The 27,189-nt window shown below is 47.9% G+C and overlaps 1 protein-coding gene across 1 annotated transcript in view; it reads left to right on the forward strand.

Moving 5' to 3' along the window:
• The window catches only part of MUC16 (mucin 16, cell surface associated), a 161,451-nt gene that overhangs the window by 50,021 nt on the left and 84,241 nt on the right, over positions 1 to 27,189 (forward strand). The window contains 5 exon segments of the mRNA XM_032251910.1: positions 780 to 15,935; positions 18,009 to 18,122; positions 19,408 to 24,111; positions 25,163 to 25,287; positions 25,372 to 25,439. Of these exon segments, the coding sequence (XP_032107801.1) occupies positions 780 to 15,935; positions 18,009 to 18,122; positions 19,408 to 24,111; positions 25,163 to 25,287; positions 25,372 to 25,439 (20,167 nt within the window).

The raw sequence follows: 27,189 nt of genomic DNA on the forward strand, positions 1-27,189 counted from the left end.
CACAAACACAGCAGTGGCCAATGTAGGCACCTCCAGTTCTGGACATGAATCACAATCCTCTGTCCCAGCTGACTCAGAGACATCCAAAGCCACATCTCCAATGGGTACAACCTCCACCATGGGGGACGCAAGTGTTTCCATATCAACTCCTGATAGCTCTCAGACTAGTCAAGTTCAAACAGAGTCAGTGACATCCCTGATCCCTGGATTGAGGGACAGCAGTATGTCTGAGAAGACCAGCTCACCGACAGAAACAAATACTGCCTTTTCTTACATGCCCACTGGTGCTACTACTCAGGCCTCCAGGACAGAAATCTCCTCTAGCAGAACGTCCATCTCAGAGCTTGATCAGTCCACAAGGGCACCCGACATCTCCACAGGAATGATCACCAGGCTCTTTACCTTCCCCATCATGACAAAATCTGCAGAAATGACCATCACCACTCAAACAACCACTCGTGGAGCTACATCACAGGGTACCCTTCCCTCGGACACATCAACCACACTCTTCCAGGGAGGGAATCATTCAACTGCGTCTCAGGGATTCCCACACGCAGAGATAACCACTTTTAGGAGCAGAACTCCTAGAGATGTGTCATGGATGACAAATCCCCCTGTGGAAGAAACCAGTTCTGTGTTTCCCCTGATGTCTTCACCTGCCATGACATCTCATTCTGTTTCCTCTACATTACCAGAGAGCATCCCCTCCTCTCCTCTTCCTGTGACTGTACTTCCTACTTCTATTCTGGTGAAAACCACAGATGTGCTGGGCACAACAGGCCCAGAGCCTGTGACCAGTTCACCTCCAAATTTGAGCAGCACCACAAATGAGAGACCAACCACTTACAAAGACACTGCACACACGGAAGCCATGCATCCTTCCACAAACACAGCAGTGGCCAATGTAGGGACCTCCAGGTCTGGATATGAATCACAATCTTTTGTCCTAGCTGACTCAGAGACATTGAGAGTCACACCTCCGACGAGTACCACCTCCACCCTGGGGGACACAGGTGTTTCCATATCAACTCCTGATATCTCTCAGACTAGCCAAATTCAAACAGAGTTAACGGCATCCCTGATCCCTACATTGAGGGAGAGCATCACATCTGAGAAGACCAGCTCACCGACAGAGACAAATACTGCCATTTCTTATGTGCCCACTGGTGTTACTACTCAGGCCTCCAGGACAGAAATCTCCTCTAGCAGAACATCCATCTCAGAGCTTGATCAGTCCACAATGACACTCGACATCTCCACAGGAATGACCACCAGGCTCTTCACCTCCCCCACCATGACAAAATCTGCAGACATGACCATCACCACTCAAACAACTACTACTGGGGCTACATCACAGGGTACCCTTTCCTTGGACACATCAACCACACTCTTCCAGGGAGGGACTCATTCAACTGCATCTCAGGGATTCCCACACCCAGAGATAACCACTCTTAGGAGCAGAACTGGAGATGTGTCATGGATGACAACTTCTCCGGTGGAAGAAACCAGCTCTGCGTCTTCCTTGATGTCTCCTGCCATGACCTCCCCTTCTCCTGTTTCCTCCACATTACCAGAGAGCATCCCCTCCTCTCCTCTTCCTGTGACTGTACTTCCTACTTCTGTTCTGGTGACAACCACAGATGTGCTGGGCACAACAAGCCCAGAGCCTGTAACCAGTTCACCTCCAAATTTGAGCAGCACCACAAATGAGAAACCAGCCACTTACAAAGACACTGCACACACAGAAGCCATGCATCCTTCCACAAACACAGCAGTGGCCAATGTAGGCACCTCCAGTTCTGGACATGAATCACAATCTTCTGTCTCAGCTGACTCAGACACATCCAAAGCCACATCTTCAATGGGTACCACCTTCACCACGCGGGATACAAGAGTTTCTACATCAAATCCTGCTTTATTTGAGGCTAGAATTCAGACGGAATCAACATCCTCTTGGACTCCTGGATTGAAGGACACCAGCATGTCTGAGGAGACCAACACTGTGACAGAGACAAGCACTTTCCTTTCAGAAGTGCCCACTACTGCTACTACTGAGGTCTCTAGGACAGAAGTTATCACCTCTAGCAGAACATCCATCTCAGGGCCTGATCATTCCAAAATGTCACCATATATCTCCACAGAAACCATCACCAGCCTCTCCACTTCTCCTGTTGTAACAGGATCCACAGAAATGACGATCACCAGCCAAACAGGTCCTATAGGGACTACCTCACAGGCTACCCTTACCCTGGACATATCAAGCACAGCTTCCTGGGAAGGGACTCACCCACCTGTGACTCAGAGATTTTCACACTCGGAGACCGCTACCAGGAGCAGAGGTACTATGACTATGTCATGGCAAAGCCCTCCCTCTGTGGAAGAAACCAGTTCTCCATCTTTGCTGGTGCCTTTACCTGCAATAACCTCACGTTCACCTCCTTATTCCACACTATCAGGAAGTAGCCCCGCTTCTCTCCCTGTGACTTCCCTTCTCCTCTCTGGCAGGATGAAGACCACAGACATGTTAGATGCAAGCTCAGAATCTGTGACCAGCTCCTTATCAAGTGCAAGTAGCTTCTCAGGTGAGATACCTACTTCTGATGCCTCGACAAATACAGAGACAATTCACTTTTCAGAGAACACAGCAGAAAACAACATGGGGACCACCAGTTTTATGCATGAACTACATTCCTATGTCTCAGTCCACTCCCAGCCATCCAGAACCACAACTCCAAATGTTACTGGATCTATGATGGAGGATACTATTGTTTCCACTTCAACACTTGGTTTTTCTGAGACTGCAAATATTGACAGAGAGTCAACACCCTCCCTGACTCCTGAATTGATAGAGAACACCACCTCCCTGGTGATGAACTCAACTACAGAGTCAAACATTGTTTTCTCCAGTGTGTCCATGGGTGCTGCTACTGAGGTCTCCAGGACGGAAGTCCCCTATTATGATTCTACATTCATGCCAGCTTCTGCTCAGTCAACAAAGTCCTCAGACATTTCACCTGAAGCCAGCAGTAGACATTCTAACTCTTCTCCCTTGACAATATCTACACACAAGATCATCACCACACAAACAGGTCCTTCTGGGGTGACATCTCTTGGCCAACTGACCTTGCAAACATCAACCATAGCCACTCCAGCAGGGACTCCATCAGCTGGAACTCAGGATTTTGTAGATTCAAAAACAACCACTGTCTTGAACAATGATCTCAATGATATGTCGAAGACAAGCCCTTTCTCTGCAGAAGAAGCCAACTCTCTCTCTTCTCAGGCACCTATCCTTGTGACAACCTCACCTTCTCCTGTAACTTCCACATTGCAAGTGCACAGTACCTCTTCTGTTTCTGTGACCTCAGTACTCACCTCTCCATTGGCAAAGATCACAGACATGGACACAAGCTTAGAGCCTGTGACCCGTTCACCTCAAAGTTTAAGCAACACCTCAGCCACTTCAGAAGCCACCATAGATACACACATGATGCATCCTTCTATAAACAGAGCAGTGACCAATGTTGGGACAACCAGTTCACCACATGAATTCCATCTTACCGTCTCACTGGACTCAGAGCCATATAAAGCCACATCTCCAGTAGTTATCACTTCCACCATGGGGGACTCTATAGTTTCCACGTCAACGTCTAGATCCTCTGAGATGACAAAGATTGAGTCTGAGACAACTTCCTCCCTGAGCTTTAGAAGGAGAGAGACCAGCACCTCCCAGAAAATCAGCTCATCCTCAGACACAAGCACTGTGTTTGATGAAACACTCACTGCTGCTCCTACTGAGGTCTCCAGAACAGAAGTCACCTCCTCCAGCAGGACATCCATCCAAGGTGCTGAAAAGTCCACAATGTCACCAGACACCTCCACAGGATCTGTCACTGTGCTCTCTACCTTTGCTGGCATGACAAAATCTGAAGAAATGAACATTGCCACCCAAACAGGTCTTCCTGGGGCTACATCACAGGGTACCCTTACCTGGGACACATCAATCACAACCTCACAGGCAGGGACCCATTCAGCTATGACTCATGGGTTTTCACAATTAGATGTGTTCACTCTTACGAGCATAATTCCTGAAGATGTGTCAGGGACAAGCCCACTCTCTGTGGAAGAAAACAGCTTTCCCTCTTCCCTTCTGTCTTCACCAGCAATAACCTCACCTTCCCCTATTCCAACTACATTGCAAGTGGGTAGGCCCTCTTCTCCTGTTCATCTGACTTCACTCCCCACTTCTGGCCTGGTGAAGACCACAGATATGCTGGCATCTGTGGCCAGTTTACCTCCAAATTTGGGCAGCACCTCAGATAAGATACCGACTACTTCTGAAGATGTTAAAAATACAGAGAAAATGTATTCTTCCACAAACATAGCAGTAACCAAGGTGGAGACCACTACATCTGAAAATGAATCTTATTCGTCTATCCCAGCCTACTCAGAAACACCTAAAGTCACCTCTCCAATGGTTACCTCTTTCACCATAAGGGACACCATTGTTTCTACATCCGTGCCTGGATCCTCTGAGATTACAGGGATTGAGATGGAGTCAGCATCCTCGCTGGCCCATGGGCTGAAGGATACCAGCTCCTCCCAGGAGCCCATCTTATCCACAGAGAAAAGTGCTGTCCTTTACAAAGTGACCACTGGTGCTACACTTGAGAATTCTAGGACAGAAGTTGCCTCTTCTAGAAGAACATCCATTCCGAGCCCTGATCATTCCATGTCACCAGACATCTCCACTGAAGTGAATTCCAGGCTGCCTATCTCCCCTGGAATTACAGAATCTGCAAAAATGACCATCATCACTCAAACAGGCCCTCTTCTTGGATCTACATCACAGGGCATATTTATCTTGGACACACCAACTATACCCTCCAGGGAAGAAACACACTCAGGTGTCACTCAAGAATTTCCACACTCAGAGATGAACACTCTCATGAACAAGGATCCTGAGATTCTGTCACAGACAGTCCCTCCTTCTATAGAAAAAACAAGCTTCTTCTCTTCCCTGATGCCTTTACCTGCCATGACTTTACCTTCTCCTATTTCCTCAACATTACCAAAGACCATTCACACCACTCCTTCTCCTATGACTTCACTGCTTACCTCCAGCTTAGTGACGACCACGGACACGTTGGACACAAGCCCAGAACCTAGAACCAGTTCACCTCCAAATCTGAGTAGTACTTCAAATGAGATACTGATGACAGATGAAGACACCACAGATATGGAAGCCATGCATCCTTTCACAATAACAGCAGTGACTAAGGTGGAAACCACCAGTTCTGGAAATAAGTCACAATCCTCTGTCCTAGCTGACTCAGAAAAACCCAAGGCCACAGCTTCAATGGTTACCACCTCCACCATGGGGCATACAACTATTTCCACATCAAGGTCTGTTTCCTCTGAAACTACAAAAATTCAGAGTGATTCAACATATTCTTTGACTCCTGGACTAAGGGAGACCAACATCTCCCAAAATACCAGCTTTCCCACTGACGCAAATATTGTTCTTTCAGAAGTCTCCACTGGTACTACTGCTGAGGTCTCCAGGACAGAAGTCCCCTCCTCTGGTAGAACATCTGTCCCTGGCCCTGCTCAGTCCACGATGTTGCCACAAGTACCCACAGGAACAATGACGAGGCTCTTTGCCTCGCCCACCATGACAGAATCAGCAGAAATGGCCATCCCCACCCAAACAGGTCCTTCTGGGTCTACATCACAGGATACCCTTACCTTGGACACATCCACCACAAAGTCCCAGGCAAAGATTAATTCAACTTTGACTCAGAGATTTTCACATGCAGAGATGACCACTCTCATGAGCAGAGGTCCTGGAGATATGTCATGGCAAAGCTCTCCCTTTGTGGAAAAACCCAGCTCTCTCCCTTCCCTCCTTCCTTCCCTGCTGTCTTTACCTGCCACAACCTCACCTCCTCCCATTTCCTCCACATTACCAGTGAATATCTCCTCCTCTCCTCTTCCTGTGACTTCACTTCTCACCTCTGGCCCAGTGATGACCACAGATGTGTCACGCACAAACCCAGGACCTGTAGCCAGTTCACCTCCAAAGTTGAGTCACACTTCAAATGAGAGACTGATCACTGGCAAGGACGCCACAGATACAGAAGCTGTGCATCCTTCCACAAACACAGCAGTGTCCAATGTGGAGACCTCCAGCTCTGGACATAAATCCCCTTCCTCTGTCTTAGCTGACTCAGATACATCCAAAGCCACATCACCAATGTTTATTACCTCCACCCAGGAAGACACAACAGTTGCCATATCAACCCCTCTATTTGTGGAGACTAGTAGAATTCAGAAAGAGTCAATTTCCTCCCTGGCCCCTAAATTGCGGGAGACCAGCAGCTCTGTAGAGACAAGCTCAGCCACAAAGACAAGTGCTGTCCTTTCTGAAGTGCCCGCTGGTACTACTACGGAGGTCTCTAGAACAGAAGTCACCTCCTCTAGCAGAACTTCCATCTCTGGTCCTGCTGAGTCCACAGTGTTGCCAGAAATATCCACTACAAGAACAATCATTAGGTTCCCTTCCTCCCCCATCATGACAGAATCATCAGAAATGACCATCAAGACCCAAACAGGTCCTCCTGGGTCTTCACCAGACAGTACCCTTACATTAGACACATCAACCACACCCTCCTTGTTAATAACCCACTCTACTATGACTCAGAGATTTCCACACTCTGAGATAACCACTCTCATGAGTAGAGGTCCTGGAGACGTGCCATGGCCTAGCTCTCCCCTTGTGGAAGAAACCAGCCCTCCATCTTCCCAGCTGTCTTTACCTGCCATGATCTCACCTTCTCCTGTTTCTTCCACATCACCAGCAAGTAGCCACTCCTCTTCTGCTTCTGCGACTTCACTTCTCATACCTGGTCAAGTGAAGACTACCGAGGTATTAGACACAAGCGCACAGACTGAAACCAATTCACCTCCAAGTTTGAGCAGCACCTCAGTTGAAATACTGGCCACCTCTGAAGTCACCACAGAGACAGAGAAAATTCATCCTTTCTCAAACACAGCAGTAACCAAAGTTGGATATTCCAGCTCTGGACATGCATCCCCTTTCTCTATCCTAGCTGACTTAGAGACAACCAAAGCCACATCTCCAATGGGTACTGTTTCCATCATGGCGGATACAGGTGTTTCTACATTAACTCCTGCCTTATCTGACACTAGGAAAATTCATACAGAGCCAGCTTCCTCACTGCCCACCAGACTGAGGGAGACCAGCACCTCCAAAGAGACCAGCTCAGCCACAGAAACAAACACTGTTCTTTCTGAAGTGTCCACTGGTGCTACTACTGAGGTCTCCAGGACAGAAGCCATCTCCCCTAGCAGAACATCCATCTCAGGCCTTGAGCAGCCCACAGTGTCACAAGACATCTCCACAGAAACCATCACCAGGATTACTACCTCCTCTGTCATGACAGAATCTGCAAAAATGACCATCACAACCCAAACACGTCCTTCAGGGTCTACGCCAGAAAGTACTCTTAATTTGGATACAGCAACCACACCCTCTTGGGTAGGAACCCACTCTACAGTGATTCAGGGATTTCCACTCCCAGAGATGACCACTTTCATGAGAAGAGGTTCTGGAGGTGTGTCATGGCCTAGCCCTCCCTTTGTGAAAGAAACCAGCCCTCCATCTTCCCCGCTGTCTTTACCTGCCATGGCCCCACCTCATCCTGTTTCCACCACGTTACCAGCACATATCCCCGCCTCTCCCCTTCCTGTGACTTCACTTCTCACACCTGGCCCGGTGACAGATGTCTTGGTCATAAGCACAGAACTTGGAACCAGTTCATCTTCAAATTTGAGCAAAACCTCCCATGAGAGACTGACCACTTACAAAGACAGTACACATACAGAAGCCATGCATCCTTCTACAAACACAGGAGTGACAAATGTGGTGACCACCAGCTCTGGATATAAATCACAATCCTCTGTCCTACCTGACTCAGAGACATCCAAAGCCTCTTCTCCAATAGATACCACCTCCACCATGGGGGATACAAGTATTCTCACATCAACTCCTGCCCTCCTTGACACTAGGAGGATTCAGACAGAGCCAACATCCTTCCTGACCCCTGGATTGAGGGAGACCAGCAGCTCTGATGGGACCAGCTCAGGCACAAAGATGAGTACTGTCCTTTCTAAAGTGCCCACTGGTACTACTACTGAGATCTCCAAGGAAGATGTTACCTCCATCCCAGGTCCCGCTCAGTCCACAATGTCACCAGACATCTCCACTGGAACCACCATCAGCTGGTTCTCTACATCCCCTGTCATGACAGAATCAGCAGAAATAACCATGACCACCCACACAAGTCCTTTAGGGGCTATAACGCAAGGCACCAATACTTTGGACACATCAAACACAACCTCTTTGACAATGACACACTCACCTGTATCTCAAGGATTTTCACACTCACAGATGAGCACTCTTATGAGGAGGGGTCCTGAGGATGTGTCATGGATGAACTCTCCCCTTCAGGAAAAAACTAGCTCTTCCTCTTCTCCAGTGTCTTCACCAGCCACAACTTCACCTTCTCCTGTTTCCTCCACAATACCAGAGAGTATCCCATCCTCTCCTCTTACTATGACTTCATTCTTCATGTCTGGCCTGACAAAAACTATAGATATGTTGCACAAAATCTCAGAACCTGTAACCAACTCACCTGCAAATTTGAGCAGCACCTCAGTTGAAATACTGGCCACTTCTGAAGTCACCACAGATACAGAGAAAACTCATCCTTCTTCAAAGAGAGCAGTGACTGATGTGGGAACTTCCAGTTCTGGACATGAATCCCCTTTCTCTGTCCTAGCTGACTCACAGACATCCAAAGCCACATATCCAATGGCTATCACTTCCACCATGGAGAATATAAGGGTCTCCACATCAATTCCTGGCTTTTTCAGAACTAGCAGAGTTCAGACAGAACCAACATCCTCCCTGACCCTTGGACTGAGGGAGACCAGCAGCTCTGAGGGGACCAGCTCAGCCACAGAGATAAGCACTGTCCTTTCTGGAGTGTCCACTGGTGCCCCTGCTGAAGTCCCTAGGACAAAAATCACCTCCTCTAGCAGAACATCCATCTCAGGCCCTGCTCAGCTCACAGCGTCACCAGACACCTCCACAAAAACCATCACCAGACTCCTTACCTCCATGATGACAGAATCAGCAGGAATGACTATCAAGACGCAAACAGATCCTCCTGGGGCTGCACCAGAGAGTCCTCTTACTGTGGACATATCAACAGCTCCCTACTTGGTAGAAACCCACTCAACTATGATTCAGAGATTTCCACACTCAGAGATGTCCACCCTTGTGAGCACAGGCCCTGGCAATGTGTTACAGCCTAGTCAACCCTCTGTGGAAGAAACCAGCTCTGCCTCTTCACTGCTGTCTTTACCTGCCACAACCACACCTTCTCCTGTCTCCTCTACATTAGTGAGGGGTTTCCCTTCCTCTTCTTTTTCTGTGGCTTATCTTGTCACCCCTGGCCTGGTGATAACCACAGACATGACAGGCATAAGCAGAGAACCTGGAACCAGTTCCACTTCAAATTTGAGCAGCACCTCCCATGAAAGACTGACCACTTTGGAAGACACTGTAGATACAGAAGCCACACATCCTTCCACACAGACAGCAGTGACCAACGTGGGGACCTCCAGTTCTGGACATGAATCACAGTCTTCTGTCCTAGCTGACTCAGAGACAACCAAAGCCACATCTCTGATGGTTGCCACCTACACCATGGAGGATATGAGTGTTTCCATATCCACTTCTGACTTCTTTGAGACCAGCAGAATTCAGATAGAGCCAACACCCTCCCTGACCCCTCGATTGAGGGAGACCAGTAGCTCTGAGGGGATCAGCTCAGCCCCAGAGAGAAGCACTGTCCTTTCTGAAGTGCCCAGTGGTGCTCCCACTGAAGTCTCCAGGACAGAAGTCATCTCCTCTAGTGGGACATCCATGTCAGAGCCTGATCAGTCCACAGTGTCACCAGACATCACCACTGAAGTGATCACCAGGCTTTCCACCTCTCCCATTATGACAGAATCAGCAGAGAGTGCCATCACTATTCATACAGGTTCTCCTGAGGCTGTATCACAGGGTACCCTCACCTTGGACACCTCAACAACAACCTTTTGGTCAGGGACCCATTCAACTGCATCTTCAGGATTTTCACACTCAGAGATTACCACTCTTATGAGTAGAACTCCTGGAGATGTGCCATGGCTGAGCCATCCCTCTGTGGAAGAAACCATCCCTATCTCTTCCCTGCTGTCTTCACCTGCCATGACCTCACCTTCTCCTTTTTCCTCCACATTATCAGAGAGCATCCTCTCCTCTCCTCATCCTGTGACTGCACTTCTCACCCCTGGCCCGATGAAGAACACAGACATGTTGGGTACAAGCTCAGAACCTGAAACCAGTTCACCTCCAAATTTGAGCAGCACCTCAGCTGAAATATTAGCCACCTCTGAAGTCACCAAAGATACAGAGAAAATGTATCCCTCCTTGAACACAGCAATGACCAATGTAGGAACCTTGGTTTATAAACATCAATCCCCTTCCTCTGTTTTGGCTGACTCAGTGACAACAAAAGCCACATCTCCAATGGGTACCACCTCTGCTATGGAGAATACAAATATTTTCACATCAACTCCTGCCTTCCCAGAAACGATGATGATTCAGACAGAGTCAACTTCCTCCCTGACCTCTGGATTAAGGGAGATCAGCACTTCTGAAGAGACAAGCTCAGCCACAGAGAGAAGTGCTTTTCTTTCTGGGATGCCCACTGGTGCTACTACTGAGGTCTCCAGGACAGGAGCCATCTCCTCTAGCAGAACATCCTACCCAGGTCCTGCTCAATCCACAATGTCACCAGACTTCTCCACGGAAACCATCACTAGAATTTCTACCCCCCTCAACAGGAAAGAATCAGCAGAAATGACCATCACCCCCAAAACAGGTCCATCTGGGGCATCCTCACAACGTGCCTTTACCTTGGATGCATCAAGCACAGCCTCCTGGCCAGGAACTCACTCAGCTGCAACTCAGAGATCTCCACAATCAGCCGTGACCATTCCTATGAGCAGAGGTTCTGAGGATCTGTCATGGTCAAGCCCCTCATCAGTGGAAAAAACTAGCCCTCCATCTTCCCTGGTGCCTTCACCTGCAGTAACCTCACCTTCTCCACTTTATTCCACAACGTCTGGGTGGAGCCACTCCTCTCCTCTCCTGGCAACTTCTCCTTTTACCTCTGGCATGATGAAGACCACAGACAGGTTGGACACAAGCTTAGAACCTGTGACCACGTCACCTCCCAGTATGAATATCACCTCAGATGAGAGTCTGGCCACTTCTAAAGCCACCATGGAGATAGAGGCAATTGAGGTTTCTGAAAACACAGTAATGACTCATGTGGGAACCACCAGAGCTATACAGGAAGTATATTCCTCTTCCCAAGGCTTCTCAGAGCTACCCAAAGTGACATCTCCAACGATTACCCCTTCTACCATAAAAGATTTTGTTTCTACAACCATACCTGCTTCCTCTGAGATAACAAGAATTAAGATGGGGTCAACATCTACACTGACTCCTACACCAAGGGAGAACAGCACCTCCCAGGAGATTCACTCAGCCACAGAGACAAGCACTGTTCCTTACAAAGTGCTCACTGGTGCCATGATGGAGGACTCCAGGACACAAGTCACATCCTCTAGCAGAGGACCTAGCCCTGATCAGTCAACAATGTCACCAGACATCTCCACTGAAGTGATCACCAGGCTGTCTACCTCCCCCATCAAGACAGTATCTGCAGAAATGACCATTACCACCCAAAAGGGTTCTCCTGGGGCCACATCACAGGGTACCCTCACCTCGGACACCTCAACAACACCCTTTTTGTCAGGGACCCACTCAACTGCATCTCAAGGATTTTCACACTCAGAGATGACCACTCTTATGAGTAGAACTCCTGGAGATGTGCCATGGACGAGCCAGCCCACTGTGGAAGAAGCCAGCTCTGTCTCTTCTTTGCTGTCTTCACCTGCTATGACCTCACCTTCTCCTGTTTCCACCACAATCCCAGACAGCATCCCCTCCTCTTCTCTTCCTGTGACATCACTTCTCACCTTGGGCCCAGTGAAGACTACAGAGCTATTGGACACAAGTTCAGAACCTGAAACCAGTTCACCTCCAAATCTGAGCAGCACCTTGGCTGAAATACTGACTACTTCTGAGGTCACCCCAGATACAGAGAAACTGGAGGTGACCAATGTGGGAACTTCAGGTTATACACATGAATCTTCCTCCTCTGTCCTAGCTGACTCAGTGACAACAAAAGCCACATATCCAATGGGTATCACCTCCCCTATAAGAGATACAAGTGTTCTCACATCAAGTCCTTCCTTCTCTGACACTAGTGGGATTCAGACAGAGCCAACACTCTCACTGACTCCTGGGTTGAGTGAGAGCAGCACCTCTGAAGGGACTAGCTCAGCCACGGAAACAAGCACTGTCCATTCTAGCATGCTCACTGGTGCTACTCCTGAGGTCTCCAGGACAGGAGCCATCTCCTCTAGCAGAACATCCACCCAAGGCCCTGCTGAATCCACAATGTCACCAGACATCTCCATGGAAACCATCACTAGAATTTCTATACCCACCACCAGGAAAGACTCAGCAGAAATGACCATCACCCCCAAAACAGGTCCATCTGGGGCATCCTCACAACGTGCCTTTACCTTGGATGCATCAAGCACAGCCTCCTGGCCAGGAACTCACTCAGCTGCAACTCAGGGATCTCCACAATCAGCCATGACCACTCCTATGAGCAGAGGTTCTGAGGATCTGTCATGGTCAAGCCCCTCATCAGTGGAAAAAACTAGCCCTCCATCTTCCCTGGTGCCTTCACCTGCAGTAACCTCACCTTCTCCACTTCATTCCACACCATCTGGGAGGAGCCACTCCTCTCCTCTCCTGGAGACTTCTCTTTTCACCTCTGGCACAGTGAAGACCACAGACATGCTGGACACAAGCTTGGAACCTGTGACCACGTCACCTCCCAGTATGAATATCACCTCAGATGAGAGTCTGGCCACTTCTAAAGCCACCATGGAGACACAGACAGTTTACATTTCTGAAAACACAGCAGTCACCCATGTGGAAATGACCAGTGCTAGAGAGGAATTCTATTCTTCCTCCCCAGCCTTCTCAGAGCCAACCAAAGTGACGTCCCCAATGATTACCTCTTCCTCTATAAGAGACAACATTGTTTCCACAACAATGCCTGGCTCCTCTGGGATTACAAGGATTGAGATAGAGTCAGTGTCTTTTCTGACCCCTGGACTAAGGGAGACCAGAACCTCCCAGGACATCGTCTCATCCACAGAGACAAGCACTGTCCTTTACAAGATGCCCTCTGGTACCACTCCTGAAGTTTCCAGGACAGAATTTATGCCCTCTAGCGGAACATCCATTCCTGGCCCTGCTCAGTTCACAATGTCTCCAGACATCGATGAAGTCGTCACCAGGCTCTCTACCTCCCCCATCATGACAGAACCTGCAGAAATAACCACCACCCAGACAGGTTCTTCTCTAACTACATCTCAGGTTACTCTTCCCTTGGACACCTCAACTACCTTCTTGTTAGGGACCCACTCGACTGTGTCTCAAGGACTTTCACACTCAGAGAGGACAAATATTATGAGCAGGGGTCTTGAAAATATGTCATGGATGAGCCCTCACTTTGTGGAAACAACTAGATCTTCCTCTTCCCTGACATCATTACCTCTTATGACCTCATTTTCTCCTGTGTCCTCCACATTAGTAGAGAGTAGCCCCTCCTCTCCTCTTCCTGTGACTTCACTTATCCTCCCAGGACTGGTGAAGACTACAGAAGTGTTGGGCACTGCAGAAGTGTCGGGCACAAGCTCAGAGCCTAAAACCAGTTCATCCCCAAATTTGCACAGTACCTCAGTTGAAATGCCGGCCACCTCTGAAGTCATCACAGATACAGAGAAAATTCACTCTTCCTCAAACACAGCGGTGACCAAAGTGGGGACCTCCAGTTCTGTCCATGAATCTCATTCCTCTGTCTTAGCTGACTCAGAAACAACTACAACCACATCATCAATGGGTATCACCTCTCCTATGGAGGATGCCAGTGTTTCCACATCAACTCCTGCCTTCTCTGAGACTAGGAGGATTCTGACAGAGCCAACATTCTCAGTGACTCCTGGATTCAGGGAGACTAGCACCTCTGAAGAGACCAGCTCAATCACAGAAACAAGTGCAGTCCTTTTTGGGGTGCCCACTAGTGCTATTACTGAGGTCTCCATGACAGAAATCACGTCCTCTAACAGAACATGCATCCCTGACTCTGATCAGTCCACAGTGTCTCCAGACACAAGTACCGAAGTGTTCACCAGGCTCCCTTCCTCCTTCATGATGTCAGAATCAACAGAAATGACCATCACCCCCCAAACAAGGTCTCCTGGGGCTACAACACAGAGTACGCTTACCCTGACTGCAACCACAACAGCACCCTTGGCAGGGACCCACTCAACTGTTCCTCAAAGATTTTTACACTCAGAGATGACAACTCTTATTAGTAGGAGTCCTAAAAATCCATCAGGGAAGAGCTCTCCCTTTGTGGAAAAAAGTAGCTCTTCCTCTTCTGTGTTGTCCTTACCTGCCATGACCTCACCTTCTGTTTCTTCCACATTCCCACAGAGTTTCCCTTCCTCCTCTTTTCCTGTGACTTCACTCCTTACCCCAGGCATGGTGAAGACTACAGCCACCAGCACAGAACCTGGAACGAGTTTATCTCCAAATCTGAGCAGAACCTCAGTTGAAATACTGGCTGCCTCTGAAGTCACCACAGATGCAGAGAAAATTCATCCTTCTTCAAGCACCGCAGTGACCAATGTGGGAACCACCAGTTCTGGACATGAACTGCGTTCCTCTGTTCCAGTCCACTCTGAGCCATCTGAGGCTGCATATCCAATGGGTACATCTTCTTCCATGGCAGAAACCACTATTTTCACATCAATGCCTGCCAATTTTGAGATCACAAGGTTTGAGGCAGAGCCATTTTCTCATTTGACTTCTGGATTTAGGGAGACTAGCATGTCCCTGGACAAAAGCTCAGTCACGCCAACAAATACACCTTCATCTCCTGTGTCTACACACCTCTTACAGAGTTCCAAGACTGATATCACCTCTTCTGTGAAAACATCATTCCCAGACCAACCTCCAGCCTCACAGTATACTGAAATTCCAGAGGAAATAATCACCCCCTTTAATGCTTCTCTATCTGTTATGGAGTCCACTGGGATAACCTCCTTCCCAGAATCCAAGTTTACTGTGTCTGTATCAGAAAGTACTCATCATCTGAGTACAGATTTGCGGCATTCAGCTGAGACTATTTCCACTGGCACAGCGATGCCTTCTCTATCAGAGACCATGGCTTCATTTGCCACCACTGGAGTTCCACGAGCCATCTCAGGCTCAAGTAGTCCACTTTCTAGGACAGAGTCAAGCCCTGGAGATGCTAATCTGTCCACCAGTGCAGAGAGCCTGCCTTCATCCACTCCAGTGCCATTCTCCTCTTCAACCTTCACTATCACTGATTCTTCAACCATCCCAGCCCTCCATGGGATAACTTCCTCTCCAGCTACCCCACACAGAATGGACACCAGTTCTGGGACAGAGGGCAGCACTATTGAAGGACACTTGGTTACAGTCAGTACTTTGGACACTTGGAGCCAACCAGCTAGGACATCTTCATCACCCATTTTGGATACCAGAATGACCGAGAGTGTTGAGCTGGGAATGATGACAAGTGCTTATCAAGTTCCTTCACTCTCAACACGATTGACAAGTAAGAACCCACAGCCCCTGCAATCCTATTATTGGGGACTTACAGGGAATGACCCCTTCCTAAGAAGTATGAAAGAGTTAACTAGTTAGTTCCTGTACCCAAAATTCTTTTAGCAAACATGTGTTTATCAAATTTTACTTCTAGGCACTGGGTTAGGAATTGAAGAAACAAAAACAAATAATTGAATCATTACAGTATCATCACAGGTGTTCTACTGTTAGTAATGATGATGACAATAAGGATAATGACAACAGATTTACACCGCACTTATTCTGTGTCAAGTGCAGTTTTATTAAGTTATTTGATCCTCAACTGTAACACTATTTGAAGTAGAGACTATATTTTTTCTTTTCTTTTTTTTTTTTTTTGAGATGGAGTCTCAGTCTGTCGCCCAGGCTGCAGTGCTGTGGTGTGATCTCAGCTCACTGCAACCTCCACTTCCTGGGTTCAGGCGATTCTCCTGCCTCAGCCTCCTGAGTAGCAGGAACTAGAGTCATGCACCACTGTGCCTAGCTAATTTTTGTATTTTTTTTAGAGATGGGGTTTCACCACATTGGTCAGGTTGGTCTTGGACTCCTGATGTCGCGATTTGCTCACCTTGGCCTTTCAAAGTGCTGGGATTACTGGTGTGAGCCACCATGCCTGGCCCCAAGTAGAGACTATTATAAGCCTGTTTTGGAGATGAAGACATTGAGGCACAGGGAGGCAAAGTAATTTTCTTAAGGTCATAAAGCTAGAAAGTGACAGAACTAGGATAAGAACTCAGATTGTGTGTTACTAGGAATTCATGCTCCTTACTGTTGGTCTAAACAGGAGTGGTCCGGAGAGGTGGCAGAAAAACCAATAAGTTATAGCATCACAGATCCATAAAGGGGAGAGTTTTAGGAATGAGAAAGGGTAAGTTCTGTTAAATACTACAGACTCGCCAAGTGGAAATGAGGTGAGAAGTGCTTTGGCAACATGGGGGTTCTCAGGGATTCGAATGAAGGGAGCATCAGTGAGGTATAGGGTACTAGAAGAACAGCTAAAATACTACAGAGATATAAGGGAGTGTTTCTCCCTTTGAGTTGAGCAAGAAACAAAAGGGATAAGTGAAATAAAAAGGTGAGTTAATGAAAATTGAGGGAACAAAGTACCTAAGAAAGTAGGAGGGACCCAGTGCCTAGAAGGAGGAAACTACTTCCAAGAGGTCAGTAGATAAAGGAAGAAAACTCCTGGGGATTCCATTTCTCTGAAAGGGTTGAACTTGGCACCAACTTTTGTTCAAATCCTAAGAGGCCCTCCAACGACTCTAGTTTCTGCCTCACTAGACAGAATCTCCAGGAGGATGATGTGCTCCCTTTCCTCTTTCACATTAGTTTTATAATTCACAGTAAATTTAGACACATCGGTGGCTATTGACCCAGATGTTACTATGTGACTCAGTAGTTGAGTCAGGGTGTTCAGTAAGCAAGTGATGAATGGCACGGTAAGAGGGTAGAAATGGATGAATGGAAGGAAGGAAAGATAAAGAGGAGGAAGGATAGATGCCCAGAAGAAAGGATGAAAAGAAAGATGATGGAAGAGAGGATTGAAGGAGATATAGATTGAAGGAAAGAAGGGTGGAAGGATGAAATGAAGTAAAGATTGAAGAAAAGATGGATGGAAAGAAGAAAGGAGGGTGCACTAAAATCTCACACTTCACCACTATATGATTCATCCATGTAAGTAAAAACCACTTGTACGCTCAAAGCTATTGAAATACAAACTTTTTAATCAAAATTTTAAAAAGCAAAAGAAAGGAAAGAAGGGAGGAAAGACAAAAGTAAGTATGGGTGGTAGGAAGAAAGAATAAAGGGAAGAAAAATGGAAGAATAGGTGATCAGATCTAGGGACAAATGAAAGGAAGGATGGACAAATTTATGGGTAGATGGATCTATGGATGGGTGTGGCCAGTTACGGCATATAGTCCTGGCTCCAGTCTGCACTGATGGACTTGAGGAGTGTTTGTGGCCAATGAAGTGGATCAATTTAGACAGTGCTCTTCTGAATGAGACGAGTTACCCCAGTTTTCCTCCCCACCTTCACCTGCAGGAACCGATGGCATTGTGGAGCGCATCACAAAAATACCCAGTGAAGCAGCACACAGAGGTACCATAAGACCAGTCAAAAGCCCTCAGACATCTACATCACCTGCCAGTACTAAAGGTAGGTTTAGCTTTGCTTACCTCCCAGTAATGCCACTTGTGACCATGTTTCCTACTCCAGAGAGACAAAATGCTTGTATTCTTTTTTTTTTTTTTTTTTTTTTTTTGAGACGGAGTTTCGCTCTTGTTACCCAGGCTAGAGTGCAATGGCGCGATCTCGGCTCACCGCAACCTCCACCTCCTGGGTTCAGGCAATTCTCCTGCCTCAGCCTCCTGAGTAGCTGGGATTACAGGCACGCGCCACCATGCCCAGCTAATTTTTTTGTAGTTTTAGTAGAGATGGGGTTTCACCATGTTGACCAGGGTGGTCTCGATCTCTTGACCTCGTGATCCACCCGCCTCGGCCTCCCAAAGTGCTGGGATTACAGGCTTGAGCCACCGCGCCCGGCAAATGCTTGTATTCTTTAGAGAGAGAATTGTGTGTGGCTCTCATAGGTTTCCCTGTCTGAACTGGGTCTTTGTCTAATGGTTACCAGGTGGATGTTACCACTTCTCTTTCTCCTCATAGCATGCTGAGTGAGTTAAATTTGTCCAACTTCAAATACTCACAAATTTGTCCACATTAGCTAAATTTTTTAAATGCTCGTTAAAAACTTACTATGAGCTTGGCTCAGTGGCTCACACCTGTAATCTCAGCACTTTGGGAGGCCAAGGTGGGTGGATCACCTGAGGTCAGGAGTTTGAGACCAGTCTGATCAACATGGTGAAAACCCATCTCTACTGAAAATATAAAAATTAGCCAGGCATGGTGGCATGCACCTGTAATCCCAGCTCCTTGGGAGGCTGAAGCAAGAGAATCACTTGAACCCAGGAGGCAGAGGTTGCAGTGAGCTGAGATCATGCCACTGTACTCCAGCCTGGGTGCCAGAGCAAGACTGCATCTCAATATATATATACACATATATATGTATGTCTGTGCACACACACATATTTGGATTTCAAGAATGGCAGAACTTAAGGAATCTGGTAAGAAGTGGGTACTTCAGGCAGAGAAAAGAGCTTGAGCAAGGCTCAGAGGCTGACAGTGCAGAAACACATGGGAAGAGGGAATAGATTACTGCAGTCAAGAATTCATGGAGGAGTTATAGATAAAGATGCAACCAAGTTACAGACCAAGGTAACATAGGGGAGTACCAATCACAATCTCTTTCTCCCATTCCAAAAGCATCCCAGGCACATCCTGGTAACTTCTCTCCCTTTCCTCATATGGAGAATAAATAAGCTATTGCTAGTCCAGTAAGTGTAATCATTTTGTCCAAATTGTGTGCTCATTCCCCGATTCATAGGACTACACACAGGAGGGACAAAAAGAATGCAGACCACTACCACATCTCTGAAGACCACCACCACAGCTTTGAAGACCACTTCCAGAGCCACCTTGACCACCAGAGTCTATACTCCCACTTTGGGAACACTGACTCCTCTCAATACATCGATGCAAATGGCTACCACAAGCACTACAGACATGATTATCACAACCCCACATGTTTCCCCAGATGTTGCAGAAATGACATCCTCATTGGCTACCAGCCGGGGAGCAGAGACCAGCACAGCTGTTCTCAGGACAACCCCATCTGTTTTAAATAGAGAATCAGAGACCACAGCCTCACTGGTTCCTAGTTCTGGGGCAGAGACAAGTCCAGCTATTCAAACTCTAGATGTTTCTTCTAGTGAGCCAGATACAACAACCTCATGGGCTATCCATCCTGCAGAGACCATCCCAAGTATTTCCAAGACAACTCCTGATTTTTTCCACAGTGAATCAGACACTGTATCTTCCACAGCCACCGGTCATGGGGCAGAAGTCACTTCAGCCATTCCAACAAATATCTCACCTAGTGAACCAGGTGCACTGACACCTCTGGTCACTATTTCTGGGACAGATACGAGTACAACTTTCCCAACCCTAACTAAGTCCCCACATGAAACAGAGACAAGAACCACATGGCTCACTCATCATGCAGAGACCAGCTCAACAGTTCCCAGAACAATCCTCAATTTTCCCCATCATCAATCAGATGCCACACCTTCGGTGGCCACCAGTCCTGGGGCAGAAACCAGTTCAGCCGTTCCAACTATGACTATCTCACCTGGTGCAGCAGATCTGGTGACCTCACAGGTCACTAGTTCTGGGACAGACAGAAATTTGGCTATTCCAACTTTGACTCTTTCTCCTGGTGAACGAAAGACCACAGCCTCATTAGTCACCCATCCTGAAGGACAGACAAGTTCGGGCGTTCCAACTTTAACGATCTCACCTGGAGTATCAGGGATGGTGACTTCAGTGGTCACCAGTTTGGGGGCAGAGACAAGTACAACTAATCCAGCTCTGACCATCTCCCCTGGTGAACCAGCTACAACAGTTTCATTGGTCACTCATCCTGCACAGACCAGCCCAACAGTTCCCTGGACAGCTTCCATTTTTTTCCATAGTAAATTAGACACCATACCTTCAATGACCACCAGTCATGGGACAGAAGCCAGCTCAGCTGTTCCAACTCCACCTGTTTCACCTGAGGTACCAGGAGTGGTGACACCTCTGGTCACTAGTTCCACAGCAGTGAGCAGTACAACTATTCCAATTCTGACTCTTTCTCCTGGTAAACCAGACACTACACCTTCAATGACTACCAGTCATGGGGCAGAAGCCAGCTCAGCTGTTCCAACTCCAACTGTTTCACCTGGGGTACCAGGAGTGGTGACCTCTTTGGTCACTAGTTCTATGGCAGTGTCCAGTACAACTATTCCAATTCTAACTCTTTCTCCTGGTGAACAAAAGACTATACCTTCAATGGCCAGCAGTCATGGGGCAGAAGCCAGCTCAGCTGTTCCAACTCCAATTGTTTCACATGGGGTGCCAGGAGTGGTCACCTCTATGGTCACTAGTTCTAGGGCAATGACCAGCACAACTATTCCAACTCTGACTCTTTCTCCTGGTGAACCAGAGACCACACCTTCAATGGCCACCAGTCATGGGGCAGAAGCCAGCTCAGCTGTTCCAGCTGTTTCATCTGAGGTACCAAGAGTGGTGACCTCTCTGGTCACTAGTTCTAGTGCAGTAACCAGTACAATTATTCCAACTCTGACTATTTCTTCTGGTGAACCAGAGACCACACCTTCATTGGTCACCCATTCTGAGGCAAAGACAATTTCAGCCATTCCAACTTTAGCTGTCTCCCCTACTGTACAAGGGCTGGTGACTTCACTGGTCACTAGTTCCGAGTCAGAGACCAGTGTGTTTCCAAATCTAACTGTTGCCTCAGGTCCACCAGAGACCACAGCCTCATGGGTCACTCATCCTGGGACAGAAATAAGCTCTGTTTATTCGAGTTTGACTGTCTCCACTGGTGAGCCATTTACAACGATCTCATTTGTCACCTACCCTGCAGAGAATAGCTCAACTGTTCCCAGGACAACCCCAAGCTTTTTCCATAATGAATCAGACTCTATCCCTTCAACAATCACCAGTCCTGAGGCAGAATCCAGCTCAGCCATTTCAACAACTATCTCACTTGGTATACCACGTATGCTGACTTCACTGGTCACTAGCTCTGGGACAGACACCAGTGCAACTTTTCCAACAGTGTCTGAGTTTCCACATGAATCAGAGGCAACAGCCTCATGGGTTACTCATCCTGCAGTCACCAGCACAACAGTTCCCAGGACAACCTCTAATTTTTCTCACAGTGAACCAGACACCACACCCTCCATAGCCACTAGCCCTGGGGCAGAAGCCAGTTCAGCTTTTCCAACAATAACTGTCTCACCTAATGTACCAGATATGGTGACCTCACAGGTCGCTAGTTCTGGGACAGACACCAGTATAACTATTCCAACTGTGACGCTTTCTCCTGGTGAACCAGAAACCACAACCTCATTTATCACCTATTCTGAGACACACACAAGTTCAGCCATCCCAACTCTGACTGTCTCCCCTAGTGCATCAAAGATGCTGACCTCACTGATCACTAGTTCTGACACAGAGGCCAGTACAATTTTTCCAACTCAAACTGATTACCCACATGAATCAGAGACAACAGCCTCATGGCTCATCCATTCTTGGACAGAAGCCAGTTCAGCTTCCCCAGCTATGACTGTTTCTCCTGGTAAGCCAGATACAGCAGCCTGGCAGGTCACTCATTCTGCAGAGGCCAGCACACCTGTTTCCAGAATAACCCCCAATTTTCCCCCTAGTGAATCAGACACGACACCTTTCATGGTCACCAGTCCTGGTGCAGAAGTCACTTCAGCCATTCCAGCAACAACTCTCTCACCTGGTGTATCAGATACACTGACCTCACTGGTCACTAGTTCTGGGACAGACAGCACTACAACGTTCCCAGTGCTGACCGAGACCCCATATGAACCGGAGACAACAGCTACACAGCTCATTCCTCCTGCAGAGACCAACACAATGGTTCCCAGGACTACTCCCAAGTTTTCCCATAGGGAGTCAGACACCACACTCCCAGTTGCCACCACCAGTCCTGGGCCAGAAGCCAGTTCAGCTGTTTTAACCACAGCTGTCTCACCTGGTATGTCAGATCTGGTGACCTCACTGCTCCCTAGTTCTGGGACAGACACCAGTACAATTTTCCCTACATTGACTGAGACCCCATATGCACCAGAGGCTACAGCCACATGGTTCACTCATCCTGCAGAGACCAGCACAACGGTTCCTAGGACAACTGTCAACTTTTCCCATAGTGGAGCAGACACGAAGCCCTCAATGGCCACCAGTCCTAGAGCAGAAGCCAGGTCAGTTGTTCCAACTACAACCATCTCACCAGGGGTAGTGACCTCACAGGTCACAAGTTCTGCAACAGCCACTAGTGCAGCTATTCCAATGTTGACTCCTTCTCTTGGTGAACCAGAGACCACAGCCTCACTGATTACCCATCCTGGGGCACAGACTGGCTCCACTGTTCCAACTCTGACTGTTCCCTCTAGTGAGCCAGATACAACAGCTTCCTGGGTCACTCATCCTGCACAGACCAGCACACCCATTTCCAGAACAACCCCTAGTTTTTCCCACAGTAGACCAGATGCCACACTTTTAATGGCCACCAGTCCTGGGACAGAAGCCAGTTCAGCTGTGCTGACAACAATGGTCTCACCTGGTGTACCAGAGATGGTGACTTCACCGATCACTAGTTCTGGGGCTGCAACCAGTACAACTATTCCAACTTTGACTCATTTTCCTGGTATGCCAGAGACCACCGCCTTATTGATCACCCATCCCGGCACAGAGACAAACACATTTCCTGCTTCAACTGTGTTTCCTCAAGTATCAGAGGCCACACCCTCACTATCCATTAGACCTGGTGCAGAGCCTAGTACAGCTCTTCCAACTCAGCCTAGTTCAGCCCTTCCAACTCAGACAGCATCCTCTCTCTTCACCCTACTTGTAACTGGAACCAGCAGAGTTGATCTGAATCCATCTGCTTCACCTGGTGTTTCTGCAAAAACAGCCTCACTTTCCACCCATCCTGGGACAGAAACCAGCAGCACAATTCCGACTTCGACTCTTTCCCTTGGCTTATTAGAGACTACAGGCTTGTTGAGCACCAGCTCTTCAGCAGAGACCAGCACTCTCACTCTGAGCATTTCCCCTGCTGTCTCTGGGCTTCCCAGTGCCTCTATAACAACTGGTAAGCCCCAAACTGTGACCTCCTGGCACACAGGAACCTCACCATCTGTGACTTCACTTGGACACCCAGAATTTTCCAGGACTGTCACAGGTACCACTATGACCTTGATACCATCAGAGACACCAACATCACCTAAAACCAGTCATGGAGAAGGAGTGAGTCCAACCCCTATCTTGAGAACGACAACAGTTGAGACCACTAAGTTAGTTGCCACAGGCTCCAGTTCCACTGTGGCCAAGACCACGACCACCTTCAATACACTGAGTGGAAGCTCCTTTGCCCCTCTGACCACACCTGGGATCTCCACCTTGGCCTCTGAGAGTGTGACCTCAAGAACAGGTAAGAATAACTTTTTTATTGTGGTAAAATATAAATAATATAAAACCTGCCATTTAAACCATTTTAAGTGTACGATTCAGGAGTATTAATACATTCATATTGTTGTGCAATCCTCACCACTATCGGTTTTCAAAACTTTATCACCCCAAACAGGAACTCTGTACCCATAAAGCAATAATTTCCCATTCTTCCTAGTCCCTGGTAACTTTCTGTTTTGTTTAGTTGTTTTTTTTTTTTTTTTTTTTGAGAGAGAGTCTCGCCCTCTTGCCCAGGCTGGAGTACAGTGGTGCAATCTTGGCTCACTGCGACCTCTGGACCTCTGCCTGCGGGGTTCCAACAATTCTTCTACTTCCGCCTCCTGGGTAGCTGAGACTACAGGTGTATGCCACCATGCCTGGCTAATTTTTTGTGTTTTCAGTAGAGACAAGGTTTCACGATGTTGGGCAGGCTGCTCTCAAACTCCTAACCTCAGGTGATCCACCCACCTCAGCCAGCCAAAGTGCTGGGATCACAGGCATGAGTCACTGCATCTGGCCCTGTCCCACTTTCTTTTTATGAGATGGAGTCTCACTCTGTCATCAGGTTTGAGTGCAGTGGCGTGATCTCTGCTCACTGCAACCTCCACCTCCCACGTTCAAGCAATTCTCCTGACTCAGCCTCCTGAGCAGCTGGGACTACAGGCGCGTGCCACCATACCCAGCTAATCTTTGTATTTTTAGAAGAGACGGGGTTTCACCATGTTGGCCAGGATGGTCTCCATCTCTTGACCTCATGATCTGCCCAACTCAGCCTCCCAAAGTGCTGGGATTACAGATGTAAGCCACCGCACCCGGCCGTCTCAGCCCATACAGCCCTGAACAAACTGGAATCGTTGGTCAGCCCACATAGGAAGGTCTCAGAAAGTGACTGCTACATAAGGAATTTCAAGTAGGATGGCTCGGCCTGGACCCCAACTGAACACTGGAGTTAAAATGTGTCCTCAGAACATTTCCTCCCGTGCCTCACTGCCCAGGGCCTAAGACTGGTCTCTTCTTGCCCTCCCTTTCTGCAGCTGACATTCCTTTGTTGATGCCTTTCACTGTCAACTTCACCATTACCAACCTGCAATACATGAAGGACATGGTGTTCCCGGGCTCTGAAATATTCAATGCCACTGAGAAGATCCTGCAGCAGCTGGTGAGAGCCCCCCCAACCAATCCCCACTCCTCCAAAGTCTCGGCCCCTCCTCCTCCTCCTCATCTCTCTCTCATTCCTTCCCAGCTCAAGCCTTTGTTCCAGAACAGCAGTATTGGTTCCCTCTATGCTGGCTGCAGGCTGACCTCGCTCAGGTAAGACCCACTCCCCTCCACAGCACCTACAGCAACCCCAATTCAGTCCTTTCTTAGACTCCCACACCCCTAGCAGCCACAGCCACTTGGGCTTTAGCTGTGAGGCAGTATAGTATAGTAGACACAAAGTGCCTCGGTTTCAATGCCAGCTCCACAATTTGCTAGCTGTGTGGCCCTGGGCAAGACACACAACCTCCCTGTTCCTCAATCATATTATCTATAAAATGGTGATAATAACAGTCTTTTATCTTTTGTCTTTTTTTTTTTTGAGACAGAGTCTCACTGTGTCACCCAGGCTGGAGTACAATGGCACCATCTGGGCTCACTGCAACCTCCACCTCCTGGGTTCAAGCGATTCTCCTGCCTCAGCCTCCCAAGTAGCTGGGACTACAGGCACGCACCACCATGACCAGCTAATTTTTTGTATTTTTAGTAGAAATGGGGTTTCACCAAGTTAGCCAGGATGGTCTCTGCCTGCTGACCTTGTGATCTACCTGTCTCAGCCTTCCAAAGTGCTGGGATTACAGGCATGAGCCACTGTGCCTGGCCAACAGTCTCTTATTCTAATGATGATAATAACAGTCTTTTGCTCTTTTCTCTCTCTCTCTTTTTTTTTGAAATGGATACTCTGTCACCTGTCACCTAGGTTAGAGTGCAGCGGCACGATCTTAGTTCACAGCAACCTCTGCCTCCCGGGTTCAAGTGATTGTGCAATTCTCCTGCCCCAGCCTCCTTAATCATTCAGCAAGGTGCCTGGACCATTGTGAATGTTCAGTTAATTAGGAAAAAACTCATAGGAGCAATCGATATAGCGTCTTTGCTACCAGTATCCCCAGAATCCCTGACAGCTTCCTTGCCCCAGCCCATCTCTACCATATTAGAGTCAAACTCTGGACACTGCAGCTCTGCAGTTTGTTCCCTGAAAAGAGATAAGGACTTTCCCAAAGTCGGTCTTACTGAATCAAAGGGAAAATCCATTAACTTTTTAAAAAAATTTTACTTTAAGTTCTGAGATACATGTGCAGAACGTGCAGGTTTGTTACATAGGTATACATGTGCCATGGTGGTTTGTTGCACCTGTCCACGCATCTTCTAGGTTTTAAGCCCCACAAACATTAGCTATTTGTCCTAATGCTCTCCCCCTCCCTGCTCTCCACCTCCCGACAGGCTCTGATGTGTGATGTTCCACTCCCTGTGTCCATATGTTCTCATTGTTCAACTCCCATTTATGAGTGAGAATATGCAGTGTTTGGTTTTCTGTTCTGGTGTTAGTTTGCTGCAAATGATGGTTTCCAGCTTCATTCATGTCCCTGCAAAGGACATGAACTCATTCTTCTTTAAGACTGCATAGTGTTCCATGGTGTATACGTGCCTTATCATCACTGGCCATTAGAGAAATGCAAGTCAAAACCACAGTGAGATACCATCTCACACCAGTTAGAATGGTGATTATTAAAAAATCAGGAGGCCGGGCGCGGTGGCTCAAGCCTGTAATCCCAGCACTTTGGGAGGCCGAGGCGGGTGGATCACGAGGTCAAGAGATCGAGACCATCCTGGTCAACATGGTGAAACCCCGTCTCTACTAAAAATACAAAACATTAGCTGGGCATGGTGGTGCGTGCCTGTAATCCCAGCTACTCAGGAGGCTGAGGCAGGAGAATTGCCTGAACCCAGGAGGCGGAGGTTGCGGTGAGCCGAGATCACGCCATTGCACTCCAGCCTGGGTAACAAGAGCGAAACTCCGTCTCAA

This window comes from Sapajus apella, unplaced genomic scaffold (genome assembly GCF_009761245.1).
Source record: "Sapajus apella isolate SASKATOON/1434 unplaced genomic scaffold, GSC_monkey_1.0 scaffold77, whole genome shotgun sequence".
In the NCBI taxonomy this organism is placed as follows: domain Eukaryota; kingdom Metazoa; phylum Chordata; class Mammalia; order Primates; family Cebidae; genus Sapajus; species Sapajus apella.